Source organism: Dipodomys ordii, unplaced genomic scaffold (genome assembly GCF_000151885.1).
Source record: "Dipodomys ordii isolate 6190 unplaced genomic scaffold, Dord_2.0 Scaffold34, whole genome shotgun sequence".
In the NCBI taxonomy this organism is placed as follows: Eukaryota; Metazoa; Chordata; class Mammalia; order Rodentia; family Heteromyidae; genus Dipodomys; species Dipodomys ordii.
In genome coordinates, this window is record NW_012267250.1 from 2,820,883 (window position 1) to 2,844,201 (window position 23,319).

A 23,319-nucleotide genomic window follows, 5' to 3' on the forward strand; every position below is an offset into this window, starting at 1 on the left:
TAGAGTTGTATCAATTAATTAAGCTATTCATGCAATGTTCTTACTGCCTGTAGCATACTAAGAATTCCATAAGTTTATTTTATTTCCTCTTAATATGTGTGTATGTTACAAAAGGTGTCTATGATCTTTGTTGTGTCTTAACAAGTGTCTACGTGTAAGATAAAATTGTCAATAAGTTATTAGGATTTTAATTATTGTCCTTCTTGACATGGTTAGATAGGCTGGGCCAACTCACCCAAGTTTCTCTCATCTATTGCAGCATGAAATGGAATCATGTGTAATACCTCATGTAGTAGATGTGGCTCCAAACCTCCAGCCTTGGTGCTGACACCTAAGATTGCTCTTGCCTTGGCCTCCAAGCTCAAGATTCTTGTCTTGTTTTCCCTATCACTCAGTTCTGGTTTTCTTTGGAAGACTTACCTTGGTTGATTCTTTGGAATCTTGAGAAGCTTACTTCCCACAAGTGGGAATTTCCAACCCTAACCTCAGCCCCTCAGAACCCAAGCTCTACCTCCACCTCCAGGCCACACTGAGTCTTGGTCCTAGCCTCCACAAAATGAAGGACAGATCAGATAGAATCTTTTATTCTATTGGCCATACCTTGAGACAGTTTGAAGCATGCATTTTTAAATTCATGGTTATGTCTTTTTCTTCTTCCATACTTCTTCCATCTCTTTACTTTGCCTCTGGTGAATTGGCTAAGCACACCTTTTCCTCCTTGGAGATATTCCTGATTTTCCTCCTTGTGATGATGATTGTCATCACAGTAGCCCTTCTCAGCCTCTTGTTTATCACCAATGGGACCATCAAAAACCACAAAGGTAAGTGTAATGGATTTCCTTGGATGAGATCCCTAGGCTTGAAGGAAATTTCTTGATGACCAAGAAGATGAGCAAGTGTTGGCTGATAGTTCAATGTGTATGTAAAGAGCCTGAGATGGTCCTCTCACTCTTACATTAATACCTTGCCTGAATTGATAGCATTTTTTAAATCACATCTACCTTTGTCCCCCAAATACTCAGTTCACAGATACAGGCATGTATTTGCCTTCATCTTCCAAAGCTCAGGAACCTAGGCTCTAATCCTGCTCTTTTTTTTTTAATTGTGAAAATACTGTACAGAGGGGTTACAATTACATGGGCAAGATAATGAGTACATTTCTTATCAAACATTGTAGCCTCTTCCTTTGTTTCCCCTTCCCATCCCTTCCCGTCCTCCCCCTAACCCCCACCTAATCCTCCTCTCCCTCTCACAAAAGTTGTAAAGTTCGTTTTCCACATAATGACTTGTACATCTCATTGTTGCAATGGATCCACCTGTATCCCTATTTAAATGATTTGTTTTTTTCCCCTCCACTAATTATACCAACCTCAAATACAGTGAAAGCAGGGGTTATACCATGGGGGAGGGACATACAAAGCAACAAAGAAATAATCTTATAAATGTGTTAGAAACAATCACCTGAAAGACAAAAAGCATTTGGATACATATCTTAGGGTTCATTTCCCTAACATCAACTTATCTGACCTTTTCTGCTTGACTCAGACATATACTAGTTATTGCAAATAAGGGAAACCATGGGTAATCCTGCTCTTTATTTTTGGCATCGTGATCTCTGGGGAGCAAAAGAAGAAAGGAAGGCCCATGGGAAGTCAGTCTGTGCAAAGCTCTAGGGAAGGGCATCTCAAATTCAAGTCCTTACAAGGGCCTATCAGGCTCTGTGAACACAGAGTGGATAGGTTCCAGCATAAAGTAGGAACAGAGGGAATTCTGGTGCAGGAGACCTGATAAGGTCTCAGTGCTTGTTGTCATGATGTTATGTCGTCTTCAGATCTTCCAAGTTTTCAACAAACAACAGCAACAAAATTGGAATGTGAGGATATCTTTTGATTGTTTAGTGTTTTTTTTTAAATGTAATGTTGGAATCAGGTTTAGCTCTTGAAAGCTGTGAAGACTACAAAAGCTGTGGGCAATGAATAGGTCTTTACTGGAGCCTCAGTTTCAGTTAACTGAGTGGAAAAGCAGGAGATTGCATTCTGTGACCAAAGTAAAGGGAGAGGTGGCTTCAGACAAAATGGGAAAGGAGATGGAATCTTTCATTTCACTTTTCCCTTTTGTAGCCTCTTCTCTTTTCCAGCCTGTTCTTCATTATGTTCTGGTGCTTTGAATTATCTGTGGATGCAGAGGAAGAGAGATTCCCCGGTTTCAGCAGTGGGCAGAGCAGGACCTGGAATGCTAGAAATGAGAAGATCCTTAGGAATTACTTGGTTTTAGCTCTTAAAATTAGAGAACTAGAAAGCAGACAGTCAGGTTATTAAGAATTATAAATAGTTTCATAGAAGTACCTACTGTAGGTTGAATGTGTGTGTGTGTGTGTGTGTGTGTGTGTGTGTGTGTGTGTGTGTGTATGTAGCAGCATTGTAAGGATTCTACACAAGTTTTTCATCTAATTCTCACAACATAGCTATAAAGTAAGTCTTACTCATAGTGATTTTCATCTATGGGGAACCTGAGACCCCAAGATAGCCAAGAACTTGCCCTTGAATATGTGATAGTGTGGCTTCAGTTGCTATCATATTCCTTCATTACTATGCATATATTGCTTTCTATTTGACTATTATCTGGAGTAGAAATAAATATATATGCATACATATATATTATATATAATGTCTAAATATGTGAAGAGAATCAAAGCTCTATGCAAGTCACTGTTCAAATTTTAATATATATGTATTAACATAATTATTTGAGAACTACCCTAGGAAGCCATTAGGTAGATGAGAAAATGAGGTAAAATAGCTTAAGTAACTGATAGAGTTGGATGGATTTTAAGGTCAGATACTTTGTTTATGGCACCTGCTTCTTAATCTCTGTCATTCTTTGTCCTATGAGGATCATATATATTTGAATATTATAAAATAAATAAATACGTGTTTATATATCTACATTAACATAGCTCATATACATGAAAAAATATATATTTTCATATATGAGAATAACTCAAAAGAAGGTGACTATGTAGCAAGTATACAGTGATTTACTTTGTATTAATAGAAGGTTTTAGGAGGTAGAGAAAGGCCACATAAGGGCAAAGATAAATGGGTGGCATTCTGGAGATGAAGAGTTGATCTGGATCTAGGTATGATAGAGGTAGATCAGTTCTGAAAGCAGTAGTAGAGAAGTCTGAGTGGAGAGAATGAAAGAAATGCCCAGAAGTTGCGGTTGGCAGGTTGAGTGGCAGGAGTCTGCTACATGTTTTGCGTAGCTGGCACAGAAATGCAAAAAAAGTGAGTCAAGTAGATGGGGATGACTAGGAAGTCTGGTAGGGAAAAGCTGAGGGACATTCCCAGGGGCCTTGACTTTAGTCTGAAATATCTCTGGTCAAGGAAAAGAATCTGCTTAGATTTATGGTTCCAGATACTTCCTGTTTCTCATTCTATCTGTTGTACATATGAGAATATATCACAGTTTTTCCATTGGAACCAAATTGAATCTAGACAAAGAAACATGAAAATGTTTCTTCTCCAATACTTTATTCTGTTTTAGACTCAGGAGATCACGGTTTGTTAACCACCCAGGATCCCATAGACATTCAAACCACTCCCGTGATTAGTACCCCGGAGCCTCCTCTATTTCAGAACTTCAGTGGCTACCATATAGGTGTTGGGCGAGCTGACTGCACCGGACAAGTATCAGATATTCTTTTGGTAAGTAAATGCTGGATTCATTAAGGAAGCTATTAACATTTTTGCATTATTTTGTATCCTCTGTTCTTTATTATTATAACTGCCTTCTGGGGTGTGTTTGTGTGTGTGTGTGTGTGTGTGTGTGTGCATGTATGAATGTCTGTGTCTGTGTGTTTCTGTGTTTGTAGAGTGTGTTCTGGGTAATGCTGGAGTTTAAACTCAGAGATGTGAGCTTGCTATGTAGGTACTCCACCACTTGTGGCATGTTCCCAACAAGATTTTTTTTTCTTTGTTTTTTTACTTTTTACAAGTTATCTTATAGATAGGGTCTCATGTGTAAGCAGGAGGCTGGCCTTGGCCCGTGATCATCCTTCCTTTGGTCACTTATGTTGATGAGATTACAGGAATGAACAATCATACCTGTCCATGCCTTATAGTTTTTTCTAAATATATTTGTAACAATCTAGGACTAGGAATATCAATCTTCAAGAAAGAGGGAAACAATTTTAGTATACCTCCAATATTAAGTCAATTAATCATATTTTATGGGTGAATATGTGGGTTCATGGCTTCCTTGTCTTATAGTTTTGTCAATAAAAGCCAGTTAAACCTCTCATTTCAAAATAGAGATGCAACTGTGATTACAACTGGGCTAACATCATGTCAGCCAATAAAATCCTTCATGGGTCAGGGTGTTCTGTTGACTGCTGACATGGGAGTTATTGGCTATGGTGGTAAAAATGCACCTTTGTGCAACACTTCCTTACAGAACCAGCACATGAACTTGTCCATTAAAGGTTAATCCCTTCTGCTAAACAATCTTTATATTCTAAGCTATTTGGAATGTACAACCTACATCAATGATCTCATGAAGGAGAGAGCAAACAGCCCAGGGGCATCTGAAGACATGGGTATAGATTTTTGTTGGTAGAAAAGGATAATAACAATGAAGGAAATGAAACTATTCAAAGAAAGAACCAATGGCAAAGAGTGGGGGTGGGGGAGAGAATGCTAATCTTTAGATGTTCTTGCTACAATGTGAGATCCTTTATAGTGAACACATCCTGTTTTTGGTACCTTAGAAGAAGGAAAGCTTCCATGTCAATGAAAAGTTCCTAAAGATCTCCAATGTAGAAATGGGATTTCTGAGCCACCTAAGCTTCTTGATTGCCCAATCCCAGTGAATACCTTCTTACCATTGGATCAGTTCTTTAACCTTCCTTTTTTCTGCAGATTGATTAAGGCCTCTACTATGATTCTTAATTTATTTATAGTTTAGAAAACATACCATACATCATCTCAGTCACAGAGATGTGTGGATTTTCCTTTGTATGTCTGCAGAAATCTACTCTTCTCTGTTTGGGCCTGGTTTTTGGTATTTGGGTGAGATAGATGGCTCTAAGTTTTTCTTTCTCTTTAGATGGGCTATAGCAAAAGTGGCCAGTATGTACAGGGTCTCCTCACAAGGCTGTATAGCTGGGCTTTCATCGTGGCAGAACCATTGGCCATGGTATATGAATGGTCATTATTACGATCCAAGTGATCTTGGTCAAACTTTGCTTTTAGTTCTGCAGATCACTCATCATCATTTTGAATGCTAGTGGTTCTTTGAAAGCTTATTATGTATCGTGTGACCTTTATATATGCTCTCTCATTTAATCATCCAGGTTAGATATTTGAGAGTGAAATAAATCACTAATCTTTCCTTTAGCCTCTCCAGCCATTGAGAATAGATAGAAGGAATCTCAGGAAAATGAAACAAGATGAATCAGATGAAACAAGATTGATTAGGAGTTGGTCACTGTAGAAACTGGGTAATAAGGGTAGTTCATTGTATTATTCTGGTTATTTTTGTATGATTATTAAAATTTCTGTAATAGTAAGTTAAAAAGACTTTCTTATCACTCTCTTAATCTTCATATTTTATTATAGAATATGATTTTATTATAGAATATGATTTGTATGATTTCCCTTAAATTTAGATTTCATTACTTACCTGTGATGATATTTGGCTTTAAGAAAAATATACATGGAAAATGTACCTAGGTTGTCTGAGGCCTTAAGGAGCAGAGAAAGAAAAAGGGAAGGAGGAGGAAAGAGGAAGTGAGGAAGTGAGAAATACAGGTATTGTGGAAAAGAGACGAAGCAGAATAAAGTGCATTGCCATGTCTCTCTCTAAGGAAGTTTTGAAGCCTTGATTCAGTGCTATTTTCTGCAGAGGATCAGGTCACAATGAGCAAATGCCCTCTGTTAATATCTGCTTACATATTTTGAAATGTGAGAAACAAGAGGCTGGAGCCCTGGCTAAAACAATAACAGTCAATTTAGGTTATCCAGTATTGTGTTTTCTTAGCCTCACCCAAGATTGCTTTTTTTTTTTTTTTTGTCGGTCATGGGGCTTGAACTCTGGGCCTGAGTGCTGTCCCTCAGCTCTTCAGCTTAAGGTTAGCACTCAGCCACTTGAGCCACAGTGCCACTTCAGGTTTTCTGAATGTTTATTGGAGATAAGAGTTTCACGGACTTTCCTGCCCGGGCTGGCTTTGAACTGCGATCCTCAGATCTCAGCCTCGTGAGTAGCCAGGATTACAGGTGTGAGCCATTGGTGCCCGGCTAAGACCGCTTTTTTTGATGTTTCTTTTTAAGGGGCTGGTAGGGTGGGGTAGAAGGTGAGATGACTCAAAGATACTATTGTCTCTTGGGAGTGAAGTGGAGGTCTCATCTGAGGAAACGGGAGGGACAGGGTCATTAAGTATGTTTCTCTCACCTATGTTTACAACCAAGCCTTGAGGTGTCTCTATGTTTAGTCCTCTATCATGAAAAATGTAACTGAACCATAGAGAAGTTAATTTACTTTCCAAAACTCAGGCAGTTAGGAAATGGTAGAACTAGGTTCTGAATACGTGTGTGCTTGAGCCCATAGTCCATATTCTTCAAAGAGATGTAATTCTTTTTTTGTTGTTGTTGTTAATTTTTTATTGTGAAAATACCATACAGAGGGGTTACAATTACATGGGCAAAGTAATGAGTACATTTCTTATCAAAGCATTGTTGCCTCCACCTTTGTTTCCCCTTCCCATCCCTTCCCCCCTCCGCCCTAACTTCCCTCCTCCCCCTCCCCCCAAACACCAAAGTTGTAAAGTTTGTTTTTTGACATAACAACTTGTACATCTCATTGTTGCAATGGGTCCACCTGTATCCCTATTTAATGGTTTGTTTTTGCCCTTCCCCTCCACAAATTATACCAACATCAAAAACAATGAAAGCAGGGGTTATATTGTGGGGGAGGAACATACAAAGCGACAAAGAAATCATCTTATAAACATGTTAGAAACAACCGCAAGAAAGAAAAAAAACATTTGAATACTTATCTTGGGGTTGATTTCAACTAACATCAACTTATCTGATCTTTTCTGCTTGTCTCAGACATATACTAGATATTGCAAATAAGGGAAACCATGGGACTTATGTTTCTTTGGGCCTGGCTTACTTCACTTAATATAAATTTTTCCAAGTCTTTCCATTTCCTAACAAATGGGGCAATGTCATTCTTTCTGATGGAGGCATAGAATTCCATTGTGTATATATACCACATTTTCTTGATCCATTCATCTACTGAGGGACATCTGGGTTGTTTCTATATCTTAGCTATGGTAAATAATACTGCAACGAGCATACTTGTGCTGGTAGCTTTAGTATGGTCTTGTTTGTGATCATTTGGGTAAATACCCAAAAGTGGGATTGCTGGGTCATAGGGGAGCTCTATGTGGAGACTTTTGAGGACCCTCCATACTGCTTTCCAAAGTGGTTGAACAAGTTTACATTCCCAACAATGCAGTAGGGTTCCCTTCTGTCCACATCCCCTCCAGCATCTGTTGTTATTAGAGTTCTTGATTATAGCCGTTCTAACTGGGGTGAGATGGTATCTCAATGTTGTTTTGATTTGCATTTTTTTTATGGCTAGGGAGGTTGAGCATTTCTTCATGTGTCTATTGGCCATCCTACTTTTCTCTTCAAAGAGAAACATAATTCTTTAGAGGGACGAAATGCCTGAATCGCTTCTTTTATTATAAGGAACTTTGCCAGACCTAACAGAAGCCACAAAGCCAAGGGAATCAGGAATCCACATCTTCTGTGAGGCTTTTGTGTTGAGACTTAGGAACACATATGTAGTCATAACCCACAGGAGTATAATGGCATATTAGTTTTCTATTCCTGTGTAATAATTATCTGCCTCCAAATAGAGAGGCTTATAATATAAAAATATTATTCTACAAAGGCATATGAATTAGAAATTCAGGACTGGCTTGGCTATGAGGTTTTGTTGTAGGTTGTCTGTCGAGGTGAAGGCAAAGAATACAGACATCTGAAGGCTTGTCTTCGGCTGCAGGATCCAATTCTAAGATAGTTCCCTCCTGTGGTTGGTATTGAGAACTCCATATCCAGATGGATCCCTTGGAGGGAATCACTCAGGAAAATGAGTGAGGAGGAAGCCACAGTGCCTTTTCTGACCCACTTTCAGAAATTACACACCATTACTCTCGCTCTATTTCTCCAGTCACTAGGCCCCACACACATATAAGGGTAAGAAAATTTAGCCCTAACACTTTGAAGGGAGATATATCAAATCATTTGTGGACACAGTTTTCAAAGATCATCACAAGAGAAAACAGGAAATAAAAAATAATAAAAGATTTTCATTGTATAAATGATAATGGAGTGTGCAGAATTTTAAATGGGCAAAATAGGGGAAGGCTGAGATTAGATGGAAGCTATTATGAACACAAAGTTGCAAAGGAGGGATATAGACTTTTTTGAGGGGATAGAGGAGTTATATTAGGACAAAGATGCATGGAATTGGAGATGTGTATGAATGATGTATTGCTCATAATTGTGCAGACCCTGTGATTCCAAGTTTTTTTAAATAATACACTGGGTAATATGTAGTCTTTTAAAATTCTTGTGTAATATACACACAATTATCATATTTGGATGATTAACCAGTTAAAGTTGTTTCATATGGACTTGGATAAGGTGGAACTACAAGCGAGTAGATATTGGCAGATTGTTTAATATTGAGGTTCTATTGATGAGAGTCCCATTGGGAAAATAGTTATAGTACCAGGTATTTCAAGCAGAGGGAATTAAATACAGGGGATTTTACAAAGTATTGGAAGTCTGAAAAATACAAGAAAGGGAAGGTGGAGTCACAGAAAAGGTTTTTGAACTTTGCCTGATAGTTTTCTCTATATGAGACTGGTTAAAAAAAAGTCTCAATCCAATGGAATGGCAGTGAGATCCCATGGTAGTTGTAGGTAAAATTAAATGCCATTTAGTTGCATAGTATTAATGATCATCCAGATAATTATTCCAGTTGCTTTTTATATTAATTTAGTCGTTGAAACAACTCTATGAGGGAGTTGCTGATATGTAACACTGAATAGATTGGGAAACAAAATTGCAGAAGATCAAATAACTTATCCAAGGTTCTAAAGCAAGAAACCTTTAGAGCTAGGATTCAATGTTAAGCTTCTTGAATAGTGCCAGAAAGCATCTTTATTACCACTGAGCTACACTGCTTTTCTGGGGGAATCAAAGATGGCTCCAATTGGGAATGGTGGGGTCATCAGCAAACATGGAAAATCAAAAGGTAGATTTTGGGGGTAGAGTAAGGAGAGGAGAAGGGTTTCATGTTGGTTTGTAAATATCATCCAGTAACTATTTCTTCCTATGTTTACCTTTACCTACTTTCTGAAACCTGATGGGGAGATCTTTAAATAATCCACTTAGTTACCACAAGTTAGCTCAAGGAAAGGCTTGAAAACATTGGAGCTAAGTGCTATTAGGCTTATTTGCAATGCCTAGGATTAGGCAGCATTAAGACTGATGACATTTCCAGTGTGAAATGAAGATTAGGGAGCATCTTTGATCACTGAAGCCAGGCAGGGAAACGGGTGATTTTCTACTTCTTTTTTCTCAAGGGTGCCAGCAATAGGAAATGGAATGGAAACATAAGACAAGCCACACACATTAATGTATCTACTTTGTTCTGTTTTAAAATACCCTTCCTTTCACCAGAATGGACACTCCATTGTTTATAATGGCTATTTATATACATGGTTATTGTATGATTATTTGTTTTTCTTTCTCCCCTACACCCACCCCCTCTCCCAGAAGTCCTATGTCTCGGATCCTCTATCTCAGACTTGGGTTTAGGATAAGATATCTATGTGCTCTTTGTAGACCTTCAGTTGTAAGATTCAAGATTTATGCTATCTTGTCCTGGAGCTTGAACTCGGGTCCTGGGCCATTTTTGTCCTTAAGCTTTTTTTGGTTAAGGCTAGTGCTCTACACTTGAGCCACATCACCACTTCTGGCCTTTTCTGAGTAGTTTAGTAGACATAAAGAGTTTGACAGCCTTCCTGCCTGGACAGGCTTTAAACCAAGATCCTCAGAGCTCATCTCAGCCCCTTCAGTAGCTAAGTTTACAGGTGTGAACCACCAGCACCTGGGTCATAATTGCTACCTTTTTAAAAATTTTATTATTAATTAAAAATATGTATTTACTGTAAAGATACTGTACAGAAGGGTTACAGTTACATGAGTAAGGTAATGAGTAAATTTCCTATAGAGCATTGTCACCCCCTCCTTTGTTTTTCACTACCAACCCTCTCCCCTCCCCTCCCAAGTTGTAAAGTTCGTAGTGTCTTGTACATCTTGTTGTAGGGTCTTGTCATAGTGTCTTGTACATCTCATTGTTACAATGGCTCAACCTCTATCCTTATTTCAGCATTTTGTTATTTCCCTTCCCCTCCCCAAATTTGAAAAAATGTATATATATATATATATATATATATATATATATTATTCAATGTATATATATTATTCAATAATTATTCAGTGAAAATAATAAGTTATATATATAGTAGGGTATCAGAATCAAATAGAGTGAAAACAGGGGTTATACCATGGGGGAAGAACATTCAAAAGAAACAAAAAAATCACTTTACATTAATAAGCACAGCGACAAAGCTAAAACCTCTTGTGTCCCTATCATAAGTTTAAAGAGCTTGATTCTTGACTAGTCATGAAAAAATACACTTATTTAAAAATCCTCATGTTATAGTTCTTTTTTGACTATTATTATTGGGATAGTTCATCCTTCACTTACTCAAAAGTCAGTTTTATCGATGTTCAAAATCATACAATTTGGCCATGATGCCTTCACTAAAGCTACTTTATCCATGTTTAGCCATGTTTCCTACAACAAAACAGTATCCAAATGTATAGAAAGAGAAGAAAAAACTATTTGACATGATTTACGTCCAAAGGACTCAGTTTTATTTCTTAAATTTAATTTAATTTTTGTATGTTTTTTATTGTAAAAATGCTGTACAGAGGAGTTACAGTTACATGAGCAAGGTGATGAGTACATTTCCTATTGAGCATTGTTGCCTCCTCCTTTGTTTACTGTGGGGGAGGAACATACAAAGCAACAAAAAAATCACGTGGTACATTATAAATACGTTAGAAACAATAGCAAGAAAGAAAAAAGATATTTGTGTCTCTATGTTCGGGTTCATTTCACTTAACATCATCTTAACATCATATATACGTAACTTTTGGCCTTTTCTGCTTGTCCTACACATGTACTAGTTATTGCAAATAAGGGACACCATGGGACCTAGATTCTTTTTTTTTTTTTTTGCTTATGTGGTGCTGAGGAATCAAACCCAGGGCCTCATGCATTACAAGGCAAGCGCTCTACCACTGAGCCACCTTCCCAGCCCAAGGGACCTATGATTCTTTGGGCCTGGCTTACTTCACTTAAGATAATTTTTTCCAAGTCTTTCCCCCATTTCCTAACAAATGGGGCGGTGTCATTTTTTCTGATGGAGGCATAGAATTCCATTGTATATGTATATATATATATGTATATATATATGTATGTATAATGTATATATATACATATATATGTGTGTATATATACATATATATCATATTTTGTTGATCCATTCATCTATTGAGGGACATCTGGGTTGGTTCCATATCTTACCTATAGTAGAGTTTGAAATTTGATATAGATATTCCTCTAGCACTGCTCTTTCTGTTAAGGGTTGTTTTTGCTATTCAGGGGGTCTTTTATTGTTCCATATGAATTTTTGGATTGCTTCTTCATGTTATAGTTCTTTAGGAATGAAATGAATGTGGGTAAGAGATGTTTAGTGGACTTAGAGTTCTTTATAGTCTTTATAGTTCTTTCTTGTCTAGTTGTTGAATTGTATGACATCAGTATTTGACTTAGGCAATTTTCCCTCTCTTTACAGACTTTTCTTGTTCATGAGTGTAGTAATTACAGGATGAAAGAGTATGTGGGAGGAAGAGCAATTGAGGCTGGAGTAAGGGCCAAACAGAAGGAACCCATGTACTGCTCAGTTAGAGTGATGCTAGGGATGCTCTACCACATTTCCTTCCCATACTCACTTGGACAATAGCATTGCTTGCATGGACAAAGTAGTCTAACGATTAGTTTTTAGAGCATGAAAGGGTTAAGGAGGTATGATAATTTGTGAAATCTTCTTTCCGCTTTAGTGACTGCACAACTGGGTTAAGCATGTGTAGCTCTGCAGCCAAAATGAAATAGATTTCATTTTTTATATGTTCATTTTTAATGTGTTCAATATCTAGTACTTAAGCTGCTAATCTTCTATGGACCAAAAATGCATTGGACATGTTCACAATAATGAATTATTAAATATTTAGTAACACTGTAAGTTGGTTGTTAAATTGGTAGTATGATCATGACCTGAGGTTTCATAGCACAGAAATCAGCAAACAACATGGATGAGGGCTTTTTAATTTTTTTTAAATTCCCAGAGAGTTTATCTGAATGTGCCACACTCAAAGCAATCATTGCTAATGTTTGCTTTGGGTTTGATACTTTTGTTGGGTTATTTTAATGATCTCTCACAAAGAAGCCATAATCATACCAAACTTTAGATTATCGATGGTTGTGGCATATCAGAAATGGATACTCAGCAGCATTACTAGTTTTCCATTTTCTTGAGACATATATTTTGATGTTCATTAGCTAATGCCATGGACATTTACTGGGAATCTTTATGTTAGTTATCGATTGCTGAACAACCAGTCATTCAAACATCTAAAGACTTAAAGCAATAACAATCATGCATTACAGCTGAAGGTTTCCGTGGGTTGGTGATTCTGACTTGTGTCAGAAGAGGAATGGCATGTCACCATTTCTGGGCCACGAGGCAGCATGCAGATGTTGGCTGGGGTGGCAGTTGTTTGCATACTTGACGAAGGCTGGTGAATCTATTACTGTGGTTGCTCACTCACATGGCTGGCAAGTTAGTTCTTACTGGGTAGAGATTTTCTTCACTTGGGCCTTTGCTGAGATTGGAAGCCAGCCATTGGAAGGATACCCTACTCCTTACACATAGTGTCTGGTTTCCCTTGGGTATAGTAGTCCATGTCTGGAAAAACTAAGTTCTTCTTCTCAGAAAGTGAGGCAATAGAGTAGCTAAGAGGTATCTGAAAAATCTATTTATTATGACTGCCATGCTTTTCCGGGGGCATTGCCTCTGCTAAAAAGTGCCCCCTTTTAGAAAGATCTTTGCTGCTAACACCCATCAACACTATCATCCTTATTTAGGAATGTTTTCTCTTCATAGCATTTGTTATTATATCATAGTATACTGCAGATTTGTTTATTGTGTTAATCCCTCATTAGAATGAAAGCATCTTCCAGGCAGAAATTTATTGTATTTCTCTTGCTTAGTATTCTAAGCTTGGATATTATTAATATTGTGCATCGAATAACGATTGAGTATAGGTATTGGTTAAAGAGACTTGATCTGGAGTTTGGCTCTGCTATTCATGAAATCAATGGTAAATGTTATAATTTATATACATTTCAGTGTTCTCATCTAAAAAGGAGAGCTAACAATACCTACTCCTTGGGATTGTTGTATTTAAACGTGATATAATATGCATAAAATACCTAACTTTGTTCATGTAGATATTGCTATTATTACTATGTATGTATTACTATGATAATATAGTGAACCATGAAAGGGCTGCTGGCAAGAAATTTTAATGGGATGGAGCAGTGACTGAACTCCTCAGAGGCCTTTTCTTATTTCCTTTTCTTAATCCTCTTATTTTTTTCATTTTCCTTGAAGGTCCTCAGCAGATTAAAGAGTAAATATGGGTCCCTCCACAGAAGAGATAATGGTATCCTGAGTGCCACTTATCCACACTCAGGTCCAGCTGGGTATTTCCAGTACACTCTATTTCTCATCCTCAGTGAAGGATTTAGCAATCGGACCTTTGAGTATTGGTATTGTGAAGGTAGGCAAAGAGCCCTGGGGCAAAGAGATCCAGAGACTGGGGTCTTGTTTACTATTGTTTACATGCATTTCAGGAGTGGTTTGGCATGATACAGTGTTAGTACCTATCTTACTTTCTCCTTCCTCATATTATCAGACCCAAATCTGTCAACTAGCCTTCATATCTAAAAGCTAAGAGATGAGATTTAGTAAGGAAATCAGGTCTCTTCAAGGATGTCATGTAGTGGCAGGATGAGGTGATCATCACTTCAAAAGTCCATCTTGGAACTCAGTAGAGAAGGGGCTTTTAATAAGGATGAAAAGGGGGTACGGTGGAACAGTAGAGGAACACTGCATGCTGTGTTGGGTTTTCTTAATACCATGTCCATATTTTTTCCCTCTGTCCAGAACATTACTGTGAACCTTGACTTCCCATTGCTAGTTACAGACACATTATTATTCTCCAGGTTAAACCTCAATTTGCATGATTCATTTAAGTTTATGCATAGAAATAAAGAATAAGGAAGACATCACACATTCTGGCGTTATTTGAAGGTCACCAATTGTTCTGAGTTCTTTAAATCTAAAGAAAGATTATTTAATATTTAGTAACTTAATACTTATACTTTTTAATATTTATTTCTATTTAATTATTATCTTTTAAAGCAGTTGTACAAAGGAATTGCCATCTAACAAAGCAGTTTATGAATACAACATGTCTGATTTCAGCATTTTCATCCATCCCTGTCCTACCCACCCCTTCTCTTACTCTTTTAATTTTGTAGGATAGACATTGGATTCTTGACTACTTTCTTCCCCTCTTCATCCTTCTATTATTTTCTCTTTGACCTGATCCCGACCCCTTTGAATATCCACATGCTGGTGTTTTCTTTTGCTAAGGAATTAGATTAATCCTTTAGATATTTTATTTGTGTACCCTTTAAAAGCCAGATAGAGGTCCACTCCCAGATGAGTTATACTCCATCCTCTGTCTACCATGCTATTATTTTGTTGCATAAGTGTCATGAGTGAGCTCTATTAGAAACATACATGATATATCTATATCTTTTCACAATATCAGGACTTACTGAACAAGAGAACATTTTTAAGCAACATCAATTTTGTTGGTTATAAACTGTCAAGTACTACTGATTTCATTTGGTAGTCCTAGACACTGGTAATTACCAGTTGTTTTATTCTAATTTTAACTTTTAATATTAACTCTCAGCAATACAGTATATTTACACATACAGTATATTTACACATACCTATACACATACAGAGAATGGCTACAAAAAGTTAATAAATCCGTAGAGTTCAGAAGGGCTGTGCTACATAGCTGGAGAGCTGATACAGACGGAAGAAAGAAGTTTCTGTGCAAACCATACAGGATATTTTAGGAGACCCAGGATGGAGCTGTTCAAAGCATACAGTTGTCAAATGCAGTTCCATGTGGCAGGCAAATGTCACTTGGAAGTGAGCTATGTCCAAGTCACAGGCAGGAGGAACTGCACTTGAGACAGAGCCATTGGTTCTTCACTGTGGTAATTTCCTAGACAAGGCTTAGCACCATGTGTCTCCACACAGCATGTCTTCCATTTTAACTAGAAAGACTGTTTCTATTTACCTCCAGATTGACAGCAACCATGTGTTCTATAGCCTTTTCCCTACAGTGGGATGTGAGAGATATAGGAAATCATTTACAGAACTTTCTCATTACATTGACAAAGTCATTATACCCACTATGATGTCTAAGGTTACCGTAATTTTATTATTTTTTTAACTTTCAGAGCATTGACATAGCACAGACAAATATGAAACATGGGAGAATATTTATTAATAAAGGAAATGTTGCTGGTGTGCAGATCAACTGAAGCCCTACTTCTTACCTTCAGAATCCACAATCTGAGAGAACACAATAAGAGGAAATTGTCAAAATAGGATCAATGCATTTCCCTTAGAAAAGAGCAACAAAATCTTAGTCCAGAATTGTTAGGTGGTGGAATGGTGGAATCCTAGGGTATTATTAATAGTATATGTTTTTTAGACATGTTGAAGGCAAGCAGGAAAACTAAAAATAAATGTAGGAACTAGTTTTTAGTGTGTGTGTTTGTACTTTGATGATCATTAGGGATGGTTCTTCTATCACTGACATAACTATTGTCTTACTTTTGCTGCTTTTTTTTGACTAACCTAATCACTTTAGTTTTTATTTTTTCCCCTCATGGCACTTCTTTTTTTTAAATGTGAAAATACCATACAGGAAGTTACAATTACATGGGTAAGATAGTGAGTACATTTCTTATCAAGCATTGTTGCCTCCTCCTTTGTTTCCCCTTTCCATCCCTTCCCCACTCCATCCCCCCACTTGCTTTGTAGCTCTGTGACCTTACATAATTACTACTTAATTTATGGCTTTCATCCTCTTCATCTCTTAAAATGGAGATTAAAATATGCACAACACATTTTTAATGAATATCTATTTCATTATGTGCTATCCAGAAATCATCATAGTCTAGGAGAAGGGGACGGGAAAAATGATAAAAGAAAAAAGAATCCTGAAGGAAGTAAAGAAATAAATGAAACATAACTAAATGCAACAATTAAGGGAGGTAAAATTTTTGTTGTTCTTTGGGGCAGTACTAGTGTCCTAATGCCCTGTGATTTCTAGGCAAGCACTCTACTAGTAGAGCCACTCATCAGTCCTTTTTTGAGTTGGTTATTTTCAAGGTAGAGTCTTTCTTCATGCCCAGGCTAGCCTGGACTGCAGTCTTCCTATTTTTCACTTTCCTGAATTATTGGTATGGTATGTAACAGACACCTGACCATATCCAGTTATTTTTAGAGATGGAGTCTTTGAAACTTTTTGGCTTAAGCTGGCCTTGAACCACAGTTCCCCAGTCTGTACTTCCCAATTAGTAAGGATTATTGGCCTAAACCAAGATATATTTTGTGTTTTCTTAAAGTGAGGAATCAAGATTCCCACAGGAGAGAAGAACCTAGTTACTCTGGCTTTGTGAATTGGCTGCTTAACATTTCACACTTGTCTTTGTATTATTTAATAGGTTTCAAAGGTGTTTGTTTTTAGAAAATATAATCTGATTTTCTTTGAAAGAATATAAAAGAATACTTAAGTTGTGAGTGTTGAGTGACTTTAGTTTTGTACACTCTTTTTAAGAGATCCTGCTTAAATCTGATATGAGTAGAAATATCAAAGACAAACCCCTTTTTTCAGAAACACACACATACATATTATAGAGCATTACTTATATTATACAAATATAATTAGTCCACCTTCATTTAGTTGGTCTAGTGCCCATGTGATTGATGGCAATTGTACTCGATTTCCTTACATAAGGAATAGTTAGTTACTTGATGCATTTATAGAACTATTACTATTAGTCAAGCATTTTACTTTGTAAGATATGTTATTATTTTGTGCCAGCTTTTATTGTTCTTAAAACATAAGAGTGAGTCTCTAACACAGGTGTTTCTTGTTTTGCGGACTAGGTATTCTTCAAATACAGACAAAGAAATGGTACTCTTGAAAATGGTATATTTAAATGGAGATGACTTGGGCATTATCAGGTATTTTCTTCTTAGTACTGCATGTGTGTTATGTGCGTGTGTTTTAAATCTACCTGAGTATCTTTTGTTAAATCTGGGGCAAGAAAAGCGACTAGACTAGTTTGGCATATGCTGAGAATAAGAGATGTGATTAAGAGACCAGACTTTGGAGTCAGACACAATTGAGAAGCAATGCTGGGGTATTGTGCAAACTTCTCAGTCTCTTGGTGCTTAGTGCTTACCTTCAGTACAATTAATATGGAGATGGATTTAAGGAGAGACTGTGGTAAAGAATTCAGTATTGTCTCTGCCACATGATCTGAAGACTCAGCAAATAATAATGCTTATTACTTGATTAATCCTGTGTGAACTTTTGTGATGGAAGACAGTTGTCTCTTGATAAAATGAAAGAAAAAAATTATATTTTCACCCAGGTAAGGGGTTATGTGTTTAGGATTATTTGCCTAGGGTTTCCTACAAGGATTAAGTTGAGTTGTAGACAGTGCCAATTAGGGATAGAGGCAGATAGAACCAGGCAGGTCACCTATAGATGCAGATGAGTTAGATTATAACAGAGCATGGGCTTTAGCATTGCTATCTGCCATAGGCAGCCTATGAGGAAACATAAACTTTGTTTATGTTCTGAAGAGAAGGTATTTATAATCATAGATATCTTGATTACAGTCTCCTCCAATGTCTCATGGAGTTTGTTCATGCAAACATGATAGCATTAGTGGTTATCTGGCTATATGGTGGTTATTACTTGTCTGTCTGCTTATCTCGGTCCTGATCATCCCACCAACCAGTAAGAACCTTGAAAACAGGAACTATGTCCTACTCATGACACACACCAAGAACAGAGCTGCAGGGCTAACATTTAGAAATTCTGGGGCAAATATTATGGATAACTTACCAGAGGGAAGGGAAAAATGAGTCTTACCACATCAGCCTATACAGCAAAGTTCACCAGGATTTCAAGGATGTTTTGTTTGTTTATTTCTTTGTTGTTGTTGATTCCTTTTGTTTTGTGACAGGTTCTAACTATGTAGCTCAAGCTAGATTTTAACCCACAATCATCCTGCCTCATTCTCCCTGTACTGGGGAGATAAACACCCTGTGCTCAGCTTCAAGCACTCGTACATGGCAAGAGCACAACTATTTAGAAGTATAATTGTGTTCTATTCCTTGCCTTCGGGCGACAGTGATTGTATTCCTTTTCTAAGCCAAGTATAGAACTAGCTTTACATGTATCATCTCATTTAATCCCAACAACCTGGTAAAGGGTTAGCCATCCCTACTTTCAAATAGGATCAGTCAACATCTAAATAGTTATCATTTTCCCCAGGCCATAGGTTAGTAAGTAGTAGCATTATAATATGAACTGAAGTTAACCCCACTCCAGAACCTAAGCTCCTATCACCATGAGGTTCTCCACACTGTTTTATGGCCAGGGTACAAAACAAATAAATAAAGCCACCTGTTCATAGAAGAGACCCCAAAAAGCATTAGAACAGAGATTGAAAGAAAATGACAAAAATATATACATCACAAATTCTGTCCAACAAAGAGCTGTATATTGTCCAGAAGTTGTATGTAGTTTAAGATAAGAAAAAAAGGATTATTAGATGTGAAGAGTCCCTATAAAAACAACCACATAAAACCACTTGGTCATCTCAGTCCATGAAGATGGCATTCTTAATACATTAAACTTAATGGATTTCAAAGTCAGTGCACAGAGTGAGGATAGACAAATAAACATCCACAACTTATCAGGCTAATTTCTTCTTTTTATTGTTCTTGTGCCACCTATGAAGCTTGTTCTCAGAGCTGTGTACTCTTGCTTGCTTTTTCACATAAGGCTGGTGCTCTACCACTTGAGGCACATCTCCACTTCTAACTTTTTGCTGGTTATTTAGAGATAAGATTCTCATGGGCTTTTCTGACCTGGAATGGCTTCAAACCACAATCCTTAGATCTCAGCCTCCTGAGTAGCTAAGATTACAGGTACAAGCCTCTGGTGCCTGGCTTTAGTCAGGCTCATTTTTACTACATATTCCACATAGGAAAATTAGCAGAAACAAAGGTCCCTGAATATTCACTGTAGTTGACTGGGGATAGAATAACTATGAGTTCACTTCTTTTCCTTGCTCATTTTCTAGTTTTTGATCTTTGATGGTGAGTTCATCTTAGTTAAATAATGAAAAAATAAAATTTGGAAAATAATAGCCTTGCATACATCTTCAGGCTAAAAATTTTCTAGATACCAAACAAGCAATTCCAATGTCTTCTGCAAAATAGTTTTTATGGCTTTTCTTTCAAAGCTTGGGATGATCTAACAAATACAACAAGCCTGAAGTAGCTGTTATTATCAGTCAACTGTCAGCACTTGGTCATCAAAAAGCCCATATCAAGCACCACATGAGGACTGGACACAGAATAAGAGCTCACATTTGCCAGAGCTCTGCTGAAGAACACTACAGGGGCAGCCATCTGGAGGAAAGCAGCATCAATCTTCAGAATAACTTAGAAGAGACAGCACAGGGGAAAAATATCACTCCCACAGCTGTTCTCTTGGGTGGGTGGCCTTGTGAAAACAGGTTCTCCCACTCAGAGCTTTTTACCCTTTTGGCTTTCTTTTCTGTTTCTGAAACCTCTCTTTGTTTTCTTCCCTCAGAGTCTCTTCCTACATGCACTGCCTTAATACCAGAATCTCTCAAGACTCTCAGTCCTCTATCTTTCCTGTTGGGTGACAGATTATTCTATGATTTCCAGAGTCTCCCAAAGAAGACATTTGTAAGTGCTAAACAGCTTTTATTTTGTCAGAATTTAGAGGTGCCAACTATGTCTTCTACTTTAGAGAAAAGCCATTTAGTGTTTTCTCTTAAGGAGAATAAAAGGCAAAAAAACTGGGAGGTTTGCAAATGTAGAGGATTTTGTGGTTTATGGAATGAGTTCATGAACATAATTTTGCTTCATTATTTAAGTTACTGCTGATCCTAATTTTTCAATAGCTCACCATGACCTCAGCTTAAAACATTTTAATAACTGTTCACTTCTTTTGGTATAAAGACCAAGATCTTTATTACATCATCTAATCCCTAACTACCTCATAAACTCCATTGTCCTGTATTCCACACACTGAGGTTTCCGATCAGCCCATCAAATGGACCACAGAGGTTTTTGGGGGGTCCGGTAGTGGGGCCTGAACTCTGGACCTGGGCGCTGTCCCTGATCTCTTCAGCTCAGGGCTAGCGCTCTACCACTTGAGCCACAGTGCCACTTCCGGCTTTTTTCTTTTTGCTTATGTGGTGCTGAGGAATCGAACCCAGGGCCTCTGGCATGCAAGGCAAGTGCTCTACCACTGAGCCACCTTCCCAGCACCACAGAGGTTTTGTACATGCTTTTCCAAGTTTGTGAAATGTTATTTCCAACTCCCATTTTGCTGGCTAATTGTTACTATTCCTTCATGTTTCAGCTCCACTGTCAGGGAAACATCTAATCTGTTTGACAAGGCCATATTCCTTTAAGATAGCTCTGTAAACTTCCCTTTCTTGGAACTTAACCTGATTATAATTTAATTATACAATTACTAGCCCTTAGCACAATTTAACTTTTATGTGTATTACTATTTAAATGCCCTCTCTCTCTACCAATAAACGGGGAGTTTTATAAGGGTAACAAGTACATCAATTTTTGCTTGTGACTGTATCCCTGAGCCCACTTTGATGCATTATTCAAATATTCCAGTCATAAGTGAATGGAAAATAATCTCTGGTGTTAAGAGATTAAGGTAGTCACATATCACAAATGTGGAAACCAAGTCTCACACAGTGTAAAGGATGTTTTCAAGGAGTACATTTTAGTCCAAAATATTTGTTATGAATGCATTATTCCAAGGACTGAAAGTATTACATGATGCATAGGAGCAACCCAGTGCTGACTTTGTTTGAATGAAGGAAGGGAAACAAAAATGGAAGTAGGGAGAAATTAGTGATGAACTTCACTATTGTTTTCCAAGTTAAGAGGAAGAAAGAATAGTCATGAAGTAACATTGGGAATTTCCCTTCACCTTTGACCCCAGCTAAGCTTAAAAAAAGACAATCTCCATAAGAATGAGCTTTGAGATTTTTCCTAACACCTAGATTTTTTTCCTAGCTTTTTCCTAACACCTCACAGTGTGGGGTTCTGCCTAATGGCAGTGGCTGACTTACATAGCAGCCTGGATGTGACTTGATGTGTCGGAACAAGTCTAATGTATTAAAGAACAATGTGTTCATTCAAGAACAATCATCTCAATGCAACAAGAGGCGATTGTGGGGGCAATTACATCCAGGATTACACAGGGCAGCCACAAAAACAACGCAAAGTGACTGCAGAATGTTGGGTGTATCTGGAAAAGTTTCCCTATAATCGTCATAGTTGATCTGGGGACTTCCTGATATACAATATTAGTTGTATATGAAAGAGTAATAAACATCTGGCTTAACAGCTAGCATTTTTAGGTGTCTGTTCCCACTCTTCAATGATTCAAAAACTAATGAAAAAGATTTGTAAATGGTCTTGCCCTTTGAGCAAAGAAGTCAAGCAGAAACCTTAAGAGAAAGCCATCAACTCCCTAACAAAGGTGAGAGACTCAGCAGCATCTCACAGACAGAGATGTCAATTCTTATCCTGTCCCTAACCAAAGACTACATCAATGTGCTCCATGACCTAGAATTTGTTCACCTTTCCAATTCACCTCCCATCCACTTTTTGATCTGGGTACCACCTAGCTCACAACTCATGCTTTTCATGCCTACTGACTCCTCAAAGGTCCAGCTCAAATGGCATGGTCATTTTCTATGAAGGCTCTAAGCCAGGCACTGTAATCCTAGCTACTCAGGAGGCTAAAATCTGAGGATCCTGATTAAAAGCTGGCTCAGGGACAAAAATCCATAGGATATGTGTGTGGGTATGCATGTGTATCTGTGTGTATGCATGCTCTACCACTTGAGCCATACCTCCACTTTCTGCTTTTTGCTGGTAAATTGGAGATAAAAGTCTCATGGACTTCCCTGCTCAGAATTGCTTTGAACTTGGATCCTCAACCTCCAGAGGAGCTAAAATTACAGGTGTAAGCCACAACACCCAGCCCGTGAGAACACTGTTAGTGAAGAGATGGTTCAAGTAGACAGCACCCAGGCCCAGAGTGCAGGCAAAAAGAAAATGAGAAGGAACGGAAATGAACTCAAAATTATTCCTTCTCAGGTCAACTATAGTGAATAATCAGGGGCCTTTGCTTCTGGTCATTTTCCCATGTGGACCATGTAGTAAGAAATGATCCTGACTAAAGCCAGGCACCAGTGACTTGTACATGTAATCCTAGCTAATTAGGAGGCTCAGATCTGAGAATTGTGGTTTGAAGCCATTCCATGTCAGAAAAGCCCATGAGAATCTTATCTCTAAATAACCAGCAAAAAGTCAGAAGTGGAGATGTGTCTCAAGTGGTAGAGCACCAGCCTTATGTGAAAAAGCAAGCAAGAGTACACAGCTCTGAGAACAAGCTTCATAGGTGGCACAAGAACAATAAAAAGAAGAAATTAGCCTGATAAGTTGTGGATGTTTATTTGTCTATCCTCACTCTGTGCACTGACTTTGAAATACATTAAGTTTAATGTATTAAGAATGCCATCTTCATGGACTGAGATGACCAAGTGGTTTTTTTTTTTTTTTTTTTT

General features: G+C 37.7%; 1 protein-coding gene across 1 annotated transcript in view; it reads left to right on the plus strand.

Annotated features, from left to right (window-relative positions):
- The first annotated feature begins 634 nt into the window (after nucleotides 1–634).
- LOC105986231 (neutral ceramidase-like) overlaps nucleotides 635–23,319 on the plus strand; it is a 74,275-nt gene continuing 51,590 nt past the window's right edge. The window contains exons 1-4 of the mRNA XM_013017048.1: nucleotides 635–821; nucleotides 3,547–3,707; nucleotides 5,107–5,196; nucleotides 13,889–14,057. Of these exons, the coding sequence (XP_012872502.1) occupies nucleotides 635–821; nucleotides 3,547–3,707; nucleotides 5,107–5,196; nucleotides 13,889–14,057 (607 nt within the window). The remainder of the gene's footprint in view (nucleotides 822–3,546; nucleotides 3,708–5,106; nucleotides 5,197–13,888; nucleotides 14,058–23,319) is intronic.